General features: G+C 35.7%; 1 protein-coding gene across 1 annotated transcript in view; it reads left to right on the plus strand.

The window, feature by feature from the left end:
• The window catches only part of LOC137391316 (transcriptional adapter 2-alpha-like), a 44,023-nt gene extending 40,092 nt beyond the window's left edge, over nucleotides 1–3,931 (plus strand). Inside the window, exons 12-13 of the mRNA XM_068077745.1 lie at nucleotides 2,857–2,930; nucleotides 3,221–3,931. Coding sequence (XP_067933846.1) covers nucleotides 2,857–2,930; nucleotides 3,221–3,415 — 269 coding nt within the window. The 3' untranslated portion in view covers nucleotides 3,416–3,931. The remainder of the gene's footprint in view (nucleotides 1–2,856; nucleotides 2,931–3,220) is intronic.
• Nucleotides 3,932–12,748: the final 8,817 nt, after the last annotated feature.

Raw genomic sequence — 12,748 nt, forward strand, 5'->3', positions numbered from 1 at the left:
GTTCACTAGTATAGCTGATATAAAGATGTTCACTAGTATAGCTGATATAAAGATGTTCACTAGTATAGCTGATATAAAGATGTTCACTAGTATAGCTGATATAAAGATGTTCACTAGTATAGCTGATATAAAGATGTTCACTAGTATAGCTGATATAAAGATGTTCACTAGTATAGCTGATATAAAGATGTTCACTAGTATAGCTGATATAAAGATGTTCACTAGTATAGCTGATATAAAGATGTTCACTAGTATAGCTGATATAAAGATGTTCACTAGTATAGCTGATATAAAGATGTTCACTAGTATAGCTGATATAAAGATGTTCACTAGTATAGCTGATATAAAGATGGTCACTAGTATAGCTGATATAAAGATGTTCACTAGTATAGCTGATATAAAGATGTTCACTAGTATAGCTGATATAAAGATGTTCACTAGTATAGCTGATATAAAGATGTTCACTAGTATAGCTGATATAAAGATGTTCACTAGTATAGCTGATATAAAGATGTTCACTAGTATAGCTGATATAAAGATGGTCACTAGTATAGCTGATATAAAGATGTTCACTAGTATAGCTGATATAAAGATTTACACAAGTATAATTTCCATGGTAGTTTTAGCACCAAGATTCAAGTCTTTCGAATATGCCTACTCATGGCTGTGTTACCGTTTTAGAAGTATAGTGCGCCAGTAAATACCAATCAATTTGCATTTCAGTATTTATAATTTTATTTATTCTAGTTTAATGTTTATAATATTATTTATAATTTTACCTCGAGTCTAATTCCATTATGTGTGTGTCAGTTTGCATCCAATTGGTGACTGAGACAAACTAATTTATTTTAGCATAATTTAAATCTTGCTAAAAGTTGTAAGAAAATGCATGTTCATTTGAGGCCTTGATATGAGGTGCAGGAGTCAGCTTTTCTTGATATAATTTACAAATTAATAATTGCGATGTTATTTTTCGTTTGAAATAGGCCTGGTTTTCTGTCACCGAATATGCATTGTGTGCACCCATGGGAATTTTGTCCGCTATTATAAATTCATTATATATTTCCTTTACCTAATTTTTCTATTGCTGTGGTGCTAGAATGTTTCTATATTTTAGCTGCATGGTCTGGTGCAGAGATCACGAACATCTAAAACCAGAATCTTGCACTGATATTTTATTGCAGTCTGTCTGTTATTTCAAACCCTCTCATGTTATCAGCATTAATAAAGTTATGCGTGTTCAAATCCTTTTTATAATATTATCAGTATGAATATCCAAATGTATAATAAAATATTATACGTACACAAATAATATGCAAATAAAATTCAACCTAATTCTAGTGTTAATAAAAAATGGTATGTTGCATTTTCAGATGGCAAACATTCCATATTATAATTGTTGAAAGATGGAAAGATGCCAAAACATCAACTTAAAGAAGTTCTTAGAAATATGTAGACTAATTTTAAAGCTTGTATTAATCAAAACCTTTTGCAAATTTGTCGTATCAAGTTGCTGTCAGGGTTTATGATAAGCACGCTGCTTGACACTGACATGTCAATGGCTAAATGTAATAATATGCTTAAAGAATTTCCATGCTCTACTTGGTACACAACTCTGGCGTGTTTCTATTATTTGTTAGTAATTTTATTTCTTTATTCCTTCTAATTTTGTATTTTAGCTTCTTTTCACATAACTTCCAACAAGCTATACGGAGAGTGTTTTTGATAGGTTGGCAGCGATTGCAATTAGGGAAACTATAAATTTCAAGGTTGGTCATGCCTTAATAGGTGGTACACCCGGAGGACTATAGCATTGTTGCGAAAGAATACAAATACGTGGAATGATTGCTGGAGGTTTGATAAGATAATTAGGCCTAGTGTATTCTCATTACATACCTCTTATTAATTATCATTATTTGGCAATGAGGGAAAGATAAAGTGAGTGGGGTAAGACTGGTCAAACCTCAAGCAATGTACGTGTCGTCATTGGGGAGAGGTAATATCGTACAAGTGCTTATTTGCAATAAATTACATTTTATAGATTGGATATAAGGTGAAATATTATCGCTGATCAGCGGCTTCAGCATCAAGGGGAAATAATACCAGCTAGCTATAATATAGTAGGTCTACCGACAGCGCTACTGCAGTGACAACACGGAGCGTACATTTAGTGCTGACACTATCAATGATTACTATTGTTCTTACTTTTTATGTATAAAGGGATGTTATAATACGTGTCATGTCATACATTTTTTAAAACTCTAATGAACCTTTACAGACTCCTTGCTGGAGTGGAAATGTTTCTACTACTAACTAATAACAAATAACTACTCAATGCTTCTTGCTGATGCCTAACTGACCTTACGCATTGCTCTCTTATAAGTGTAATCCCCTAAAATATCACCTGTTGGTCATCATATTCATCCTCCTCCTCACAACCATTATTGGTCTTTCAAATATGCAGCTCAGCACTATTCTATCTTTGTACAAGTTCCTAGTAGGACTACATACTGGCTGATATTAGATATGTTTGATTATTTTTATAATCTATAACTGTCGTAGAGAAATGAATTTATGCTACATTTGGCTTTTCAGCAGGATTACATTCTGATCTCTTTCGTACCAAGTTCAAACACATACTTTCCCTTCTGTGCCGGATATTGTCAGCCCCAACCTTCAGGGTTGTTCAAAAGCAAGTGATCGCTTGCACCAGTAGGAATAAATTCCATGGAATAAACATTGAATAACAGTGGTAATTATTTTCATGGAAACTAAAGTTCATCATTTAGCATTTAGCTGTACCAGCTCTATCATCGTTGCAGTACCGTGTTTATGCATATTTTGTTTCATCGACAGCAAGAAAAAAGGCTGGCCCCCTGGATATTGTTGGTCTACCTGGTTGCGAGAAGCTCACAGCTGATGAGAAGGAGGTGAGACACCGAAGATCACCACCTGTGTTTTTAGTTTGCAGCTTTTTGTCTATGATGTCGGCCTTTCCATGCTAGTTTACCACCTAAATGATGTAAACATGTACTATCGTGTCAATGTTCGGTCACTTATCAAGAATTGACTATCCCTGCATTGTATTCAGAGAAGGCTTGTGCAGGATCACTTATGTTTGGTGAATTGCAGTTCATGAGCCTTGCTGCTTTTCTCCGATGTTTATTACTAAATATTATAAAGTTGTCCTACCTACCTGCTTATTTTATGTTTGTTGCAGGTATGCGCTGTGGCGCGGATAATCCCTATCGCATACATGGATTTCAAGGCTATTCTCATCAATGACTGTAAGAAAGAAGGATTCCTGAGATTAGCAAAGGCTCGCACTCTTATTAAAATAGATGTAAATAAAACTAGAAAGATCTATGACTTACTTTTAAAGAAGGAAATTATAAATAAGGACCCATTAAGCTGACTGACCTTTTTTCTGTTCATCATAGCCTCTAAAATTGCTGCTTTATCAAGGTCAAGGCTTTCCGCTTCAAGCTTGGTGATGTATAAAGAGTCTGTGACAACCATAACATAACGCCTGCCATTCTGATACAAATCTCAGTTAGCTTTCAATTACAAAACTAGTTACACACTGCAACGCTAATGAGTAAGATCTCCAAACTATTACCAATAATAAACACCATTCAATATGCCTTCTATCAATGTTGAGCTAGTTCTGATATTGAATGCTACACAAATTGTCTTCTGCCAGCCTTGTACTAATTTTGGTGTTGCATGTTAAATATGGTACTTAAAATGTTTTATTGCTCGAATTTACAATAAATTGATAAAAGTAATGCCAAATACGCAGAGAACGTATTTCGGTCACATGAAGGTCAAAGGTTCGAAAAAGAGTTGAAATGTTCTATTGAATGGATGAGAATCAGCAATGTCCTATTTTAAGATCGGCTGTACAACCAGTGACATCCAGCGGTTAGTGATATACACTCAAACAGTGATAGTAACATCTGCCAAGCCTGCAGCATCTCACCCACTCAACTATTATCCAGCCTGTTCCCTATTACTTTATTATGTTTGAGCAGGAGAAAAACATGGTAATCATCGTACTTTTATGCAGACAACCTAAGTGCCTATTCAAAAGCAATGATGGGTGAATATAGCAAACACACGTTATTTCTTGTATAATGTTATTAGCACCACTTTCTTGTAGCAAGTGGAAGGAATACCATGTGCAACTTGCCAAAATACATTGGCAAATTTTAATATGCAAAGATACAATATTGCAAAACAGTTTTTGTAAAGCTGTTAAACAATAAATTATTCATTTTTTGAGTAAAAATCACAAAAATTTTTATCTTTGCTTTCGCTCATAATTATGCAGTTATGTAAGTAAGTCACTATAATAAAGATTATTCATTTTCATGATATCCGAATTCCTGATTGTCGTATATCATGTCCTGGAGGCGAATCGGAGCTCCTTTGATCCTGGAGAAATGTGAACACAATTTACACCTGATGCATATTACGAAGAGCAAAAAAATTAATATAATAAAAGTGTTCACAGAGGTGAGAACAGTGACTGTAAGCAGCTGTGTTGACTCTGGTGGGTTTGTCAGTGACGATCTGGGTAGCATCGTAGTCGAAGGTATAAAGGGTAAACAACTCCCATTGCTATTTATAAATCGCAATAAGTATGTTAAGTTTATATAAGGTGTTCCACATCTGCAATATATGACAATCATTGCAGCGCTAATGTTGAGTTAATATCTATGTCTGTCAAGTACTACGATTTAAAAAAGCAGGTGTAACTACGAGGCTAACTCGATGCGAAGCACTCGAAATGAATCTGCCGTTATACACAAATGCCCTTTTGCAATGAATTGCCTATATTCTGTGTAAATACATGTAACTGCTAAACAAACTTTACCCTTAACCCCTAACCCGCAGTTTGAGAATAATTTTGCCCTGTATCATATGATATTCAAAAAGACAAACCTGGCCACTCCCACGGAATATTCAGCTGTCTTGTTGGCTTTGTTAGAAAAAGATGTTGACTTTATGCAGATTAATCGATCAGCACTGCTGCGACAGCCTGCAGATTCATTTTTCAGGGTTATCACCTCATTATAAGGAAAACCTTTGCTTTCCGCGGACACCTTCATGTCACACGTTGAGTCATCTGGCCAGTTCTGAATAATAGGATAGTCATTAGACAGAGTATTGCGATGGCATTGCGTAAGAAGCTGTTACAATTGCCTATCAGATATACGTGACCTCTTTTCGTCCTCCTTTTTGCTTCTTCCTCAAATTTTTACGAAGCAATATCTTGCAACAAGTTATTTACAAGTTTGGGCTGTCATAAGGCATTGGCTAAATCTCAAGAGTAAATTATAGGTGGTAGCCATTTTGCAATAGAAGTTTTGTGACTTGTTTGGATTTTTTCGTGTGTAACAATTGTCCAATTAGATTAGTTTAGTGGAAACAAGCAAAAACAATTTTGTATGCTGGAAAATGATTGCTCCGGCCAATAGCGTGCTTCAAAAAAGTGATTTGGCTAGAACATAAAATAGAAAAACCTTTTTTTATCAATTAAGCGCAAAATTGATTCATTATCGGTACACTAGAACAGTATTATTAAGTTTACTTGTCAGTTTAACCAGACATATCCTGATCAACAGGTCACACTGCCTTATTTGGCAGCTAATAATGTGTAAATATGGACCAGCAGGTAAATGAAGATGTAATACGTGAGCTAAAGCAGGGATTTGCAACAGTCTTGATCAATCGTTAGATAGTCATAAAAACTTTATTTCATTATTTCATGGTCTGCTTTCGTAGCCCTAGTAAGACACATTCCATTATTTTTGCTGCGCGTTAAGCAACATTTGAGAAAGCCTCTCACAGACAGACCCATTCATATTTTCCTGCAATTATAAATGAATCGTTATGAGGCTGATGTATATGCCATTGTTTGGCTGGCCCAGCAGATTTGCAAGAGTCTCATAAATTAACTGCAACACTTGCGTCACGAAATCGACATCTCTTTCAATAAATGATGAATGATTTGTTTTTCAGCAAATTTGTAAAATTTATTCTTTGAATAAGTCATGGCGCTCAGTTTATTGTTAATTATCTCTGATAGTCATACTACAAACACAGAAATCTAGCCAACCAGATGTATGCTTTGAAATAGATCTTCAAAGGGCTGCTGTCGAGTTACTTACTAGGTTAAATATTGCAGTGCTGGAAAAAGAATGACTACATATATAACTAATTTTAAAGATGAGCACAATTATATACAAAGACCTACATATTATTTTATTGGCAACAAAGTAATATGTAATAGTATTAAAGTAATAGCACAATGTGTTCTTCTTTATCTGGTTTGCCATTCCTACAATTCTTTGCTGTGTCAGTTGTCAACTCTATAGTCACTGGTCTTAAAATCAATTAAAATACCTTTATTTTGTAGATAAAGTCTTTAAAATGACTCATCAATAAAACAGAGTAAGTTAAAAAAGGTAGTCACAGTAAGCAAAGTAAGTACTAATGTAAGTTAGAAATACACTGGTTGGTATACTAGGTTAATGTTCATATATGCCAGCGCATGCAGTCAGCTGTAGAGGTGCTAGCTGGTAGGAGTAGTTAGGGCATGCCTCAAACTTTTACCAGAAAGTTATTTCTAGAAGCCACTAAGCTACCTAATGGATGAATGCCAGAAGTGAAAAGTCTACTCACATTGTTACTGTAGAGCAGCAGCTGGATAGGGTTGATCTGGCTGTCCTTCAGACTGTAGCTAACGGTAAAGCTAAAAGCAACCGTCGCATTGGGCTCAAACTCTTGTTTTAGAAGTGTGCCACACCATGAGCTATCTATAAGGAGTTGTCCCTCTCCGACGCAATCACTCATAACTTTGTTAAACACAATGTTAACCAATGTCCAAACCTTGCATATAGTGTAAAAGTATTTCATTCTCACAGCTGAACTTAACAAAGACTAGTATTCTGCTGCCGCTGTCTATCCAGTCATGTATTTGAGTGTCACGGCTCCTCTTCTATGTTCTTTATCACGTGTATCCCATAAAGCTCTTCTGGCTAACATAGGGGCCATAAACTATTGGTGGGATAGTGAGGATTCTTGCATATTTCTACATGAAGTGTTTCACTCTTATCTCTGTCTCTTGTTCTAACAAGGCTTAGAATTGAGCATATCGATAGACTATAGATTAGGGCATTCATCAAATTTTCCGTGTAATGAAAATTTTGGTAGAGATTCAATCATACTCAAACTAGACAGTAGCAAAAAGGACAGAAGCCTTTAGTTGCTTTTGCAGAGTAAAACACGAAGACCACAGGCTCATAAAATAAAAATATTAAATTCACTGAGCTAAGAGCTCAAAAATTATAATTTATCTGTTACATCAGTGTAACGACGGCCAGACAGAGATGATCTTGAGGCACATTGATGACATGATGACTTTCTAGCCGCAATAATTATGGTAGAGGCAATTACGCAGCTTTTTAGCGCCTCATATATTTGCTTTTATTACTCTAATAGATCAGTATAAGCAGTCAACAACGATAATTTTAACATAATAATTTAAGGTATTGATATATTTTTAAAGTTACAAAGCCAAAAAAGTAAAATCTCAGTCAACTTTCAATAGTTGTCTTGCTCTATTGTTTACAATTAAAGCAATAGGTCCTTGACAAGTCATCTGCTATGGCAGCGCGTGCAGAACCACTGGAACTATTTGGCATATTCTCTATTTCTAAGATGCATCAAATAAGATGAGACTTTTTGATGGCTACTACTCAACTTTAGTCCTAAGACTTAAAAGTATGCATAGAATAATTAAAATCACAGGCTAACTAAAAAATTTTAAAACTTTTTCTACTAATCATAAAGAATAGGTTGTAACGCTAGCCCATTGCGTTAAATCGGCTGTAGAACAAACTAGCTAAAATGTATATACAACACTTCCATATATATCAAATATGTTAACTTAACAGAGGTAAGTAGGCACAGAGTCCTATAATGCATTTGTAAGGAATCCGCTCTGGTGCCTCTTCTAAACGTTTGTTTATAGTTAGTGACGACTGAGTCATGCCATGAATTTAATGGGTCTTCATGCAGTCAAAGGTACCTTGATGAAGTAAGTGCCAAGGGATTTCTTCATCAGAAGTATAATAGATATAATATGCTTTAATCTGGCACCTTTTCATTATTTCCGGATTACAACATTAGCTAATCCAGATATCCATGGCCCCTGGCGATCCCTTGGTACATATCTGTTAGCACTCCTTCATTCATCAAACAAGTTTTTTGTCTCCTTGATTTACAACTGCTGTGGCTCATTGGCCGCGCTTCTGTACAAATGCCATGCCACGAGTAAAGGTTTTTTCAAAGTAACTTCCTCCGCTCCAAGCTAATCCACAGGCAATTTTCTACTGATAGCCAAATATCTAACAAAGGACTTTTTAACCAACTTGCTGACTCAATGAGTAGTAGTCCCTTCCAAGTAAAAAACAAGAGTTGGTGAAATACTCGTCAGACTGACGGCTGACAGAAGAAATTCCACCCAGTCTCTCACTCCTACATCGTTTGTTAGCGCAGATTTGCGCCATCTCGATGTCGTCAACCTTAAATCAAGAACTCTCAAACGAATTAAAATAGATTTTTTCCTGGAAGTAATTAATATGCATTGGGAACGTGTCTGGACGGTATTCCCATGAGCTTGACAGGCAGCGCTGACTTTGTCTTTCATCAAATGTTCAATACTTTGTGGTAAAAATTTAATTGAATGTCAAAGAGTTGGTTCATTCTGATTATTGTTGAAGCGCTGGGTATGCGACCAAATTCTGCTTTCTTGAAACTAGACAGCAATTTGAATATGAAGCTTTTGAAGCAAGCTCTACTTGAGTGGTTGACACCGTCTGCTAAAAGATTTAATAATCAAGGTCATTTGAAGTCTATCATTTTGTGGATGTAACTGATAAAAACCCAGCAAACATCCACCTCCAATCATTTAAAAATGTTTTCACTATGTAACTTGATAACTAATCAGTTGCATAGAGATCGTCATCTACCATTCGGGAACAGGCTTTAGGTGCATTATAAGCATGAGAACGCATCCCACTAATTTATCGCTTCATGTGAATAAAATAATTTTGGCAGGTCTTAGAATTCAGGTTCATGAAGGAAGAGCTGCCACAGCCTGCAACACGTCCGATAATTGCTTGCTAATTAAACTCTTAACTATCACCCATATAATTGCTACCTACTAATTACCCAACCTTTAGACGTAACTAACACTTAATAGAATACTTGGAGAGTTCTGATTGGCTCTTTCATTTAGCCGTCATGTACATGCAGAATAAAACTGATGATTCGAATCACGTAAGAATGGTTTCTCTCGGTATAAATTCCACATGGGACTGACCATATCAATCAGATGAAATCAAGCTGTCAGATCAGACGAATAACCTTGGCAAACGCGCTGCAGACATGGATAATATTCAATCTCTTCTCAACATTATTCCATTTATGGGAAAGATAGCATCACAACTCCATAGGTAAATTGCATTTCATGTTTTAATTAATAAATCCTTAATTTACTCTGAGTTTACATACAGCTGACTTATGTAACATGAAGTGTATACATGCAATGCTTGAGGTTTCACATGTGAAACTTTGTGGAGCGAGAGCAGCTGCTCAGAGTTGAGTATGCTTCATTTAATAATTCAGTTTATTTATAACTTTTTAATAATCTATTCTAGGTCACCAAAGGAGCTAACAATCCTGTTTATTCTTCTACTGCTGCCGCACACAATACTCGCGAAGCCTGTGGCCCAGCTCAAAGACAGTGAATCTATAGACATTCTAGAGTCCATACTTTCCTCCTTACCTGAAAGAAGCGAAGCAAATAAAGCAGAACATATCATCAAATCGCAACCAATGGTTACCCTACAGATAGAGAACAACAACTCGCCTTTGAATTCCGGACAGTTCGGTGCTGCAAAATCCAATTCTTTCAATGGAAAGTTACTCGCATTATCTCTATTTAACCAACCGCAGAGCAAGAGACTTGGTAAGCTAAACGATCACACGGTTGCACTCTATGACCCACTAGGAGGCGGAGTCTGGGGCAGAAAGAAACGCTCGGCTGAAAATTATGCTGACTTTGAATATGAAAGCGATGATCTGTAGAGGCTGACTTCCGTCAGTCTCGCCACAGATGAAAGCTATCATGCGAACAGCCATTTCCGTCCTCAGATTTATTCTCTCCTGGCACTCAAGACAATCAGTTGTACATCCATTCGCACATTCCACCGCAGTTCTTAATAAAGTTGCTGTAAATGGAAACCCGAAATGCTCTTGGAATACTTTACCAAATATGTTATGTAATTTTTATTTATTTATTTCTTTGAATGTTATTTAAACACTCCTTTATGAAATATAATAGGTAATAAACTTTTATTAATTTTGGTAGCAGAATGTGTCATATTGTCAGGAAGTTATATCTAATCATGACTGGACTAGCAAAACCTATGTAGTTAGTAATCACAGCCAAGTTTAGTAATATTCCTTATAACCTAGAAGCAAATTACAATAGAACTGACCAGCTGGCAGGTTCATAATAAGCATTGGTACAAGATACCGCTAAACTTCTATGGAAGTTAAAAAAAGAGGTTGAGCTGAGACAAATACACAATATTTTTAAAGTATTGTTTTTCATGACTTCAAAAGCTCAAGGATGAAATAATGAAGAGTTATACTTTCCAATTATCAGCGAGAGTTTCGCTTGAGATTTTATCAGAATAGGCTGAAGAACTACCTACTGCATGTCAGCATTGTGAACTCTGCTGTTACACATGCACTATACGCTTTCTAGAATATCAGCGCATAAACAAGTGACTGTTTCATTTTTAATGAGCCAATGCGTACAGAATTTAAAGTGAGTAGGACATTCCTTATAGCCTGACCTCCCGCATTCCGTTATATCAAGTAATAGTTATTGGTTGTCTATGCCTGTTTTGTGTGCACACTGTAAGAATTTTCAACTAAAAACTATGGCCAATCTATTCACCAAGAACATAATTCATGCCTTGAAAAGGCAAACACGTGCTAACTTGGATTAACCAGTGGACATTTCTACCAGCATTACATTCTTACTAATATGTACTTACACCTCCTCTTGCATAGCCCTCCTCTTGCATAGCCCTTTTCTTGCACAGCTTTACATAGAATAAACTATTAAATATGGAATAAAGGACAAAATTGTGTACTTGGTGGCTGTGGAGCTCCTACCTTATGATGGTCTTATAGTAAACCTAAAAGAGGGTAAGTGATGTAAGAAAAATTTGATCAATTAATATTATTCTCTACAAGTACCTGTAGAGCGCATATGACACTTCTCTACAAGTACTTGTAGAGCACATAAAAGTTCTCTACAAGTACCTGTAGAGCGCATATGACACTTTTCTACAAGTACTTGTAGAGCACATAAAATTTCTCTACAAGTACCTGTAGAGCGCATATGACACTTCTCTACAAGTACTTGTAGAGCACATAAAAGTTCTCTACAAGTACCTGTAGAGCAGATATGACACTTCTCTACAAGTACTTGTAGAGCACATAAAAGTTCTCTACAAGTACCTGCAGAGCAGATATGACACTTCTCTACAAGTACCTGTAGAGCACATATGGCATTGATTTTATCCAAGTTGCATAGATTTTGAGGCATTGCTGAGGTTGCCCAGACAAATTGTCGTCCTGTTCATGTTTCATGTCGCACATCACGAGTGAGCATAACATGATATGCAATGTGGTTCCTCTAGATACTAAACATTAATAACAAAAAGATGGTGTACGTTATCAAGTACACAGGCTTTTTGGGAAGCCTAAAATGATGGCATTTAAGTATAATATTCAATTAGTTCTACCGCAATAGTTTGAAAAATAAAATTGTTTCTAATCTAAAAATGTTATACTTATGAAGCAAATTCTTTTGTTTTTTTCAATTATTTTTTGCCTGTTTTGATCAAGATTGTTTACTATACTAATTTATAATACAACATCATTATTATAATTTATATCATCTATCATATCATATTATACTTTATTGTTATGTCTACTGGACTACCTGCCTATATCAAGAGACCATGAAACTATGAAATCACATTAAAGAATCATGCTTTTGCCTATTGTTGATTATTTGCTCACTAGTCTATGCCGCACGCAATAATTCTGCTTGTCTGGTTTATACTGGATTTACTGGTATTGACTTGTCCAGTCTATGATGCACACAGAACTTCTTGCTTATCCAGTTTTCTAGTAAATCGACTCAGCTTTTTATTTCTCTAGTTTGAGGAACCTCTGCATAGCCGATTGTGCCTGTTCTTGCATGCTGGATAGCTATGCTGCGGTTTGATAAAAATTCAATGAATGTAAACCCATCACTCATAGCACAATATTTTTTAGACCTTAGACCTGCAACTCTTTCTGTTGTTCATATGTTGCGCTTAGCATAGACATCGCTCTATAAACATGCGCAATCAACAGCCTGTCTACTAGCCATCTTGGAGGACAGGCTTTAGTCTAAAGGTGATTTAGTTGCATTTTATGGTCTCATCAGCTTCTTATTAGGGTTTGTGCAATTTTCTAGCCGGTCAGTTTACTTTATTATTTAAATATTTAAATGAGTTTCCACTTGTAGAAACTGAGTACACATTCTATATGTATATAGTTTCTACATGTAGATACTGCGTACACATTCTATATGTATATAGTTTCT

Source organism: Watersipora subatra, chromosome 3 (genome assembly GCF_963576615.1).
Source record: "Watersipora subatra chromosome 3, tzWatSuba1.1, whole genome shotgun sequence".
NCBI lineage: Eukaryota > Metazoa > Bryozoa > Gymnolaemata > Cheilostomatida > Watersiporidae > Watersipora > Watersipora subatra.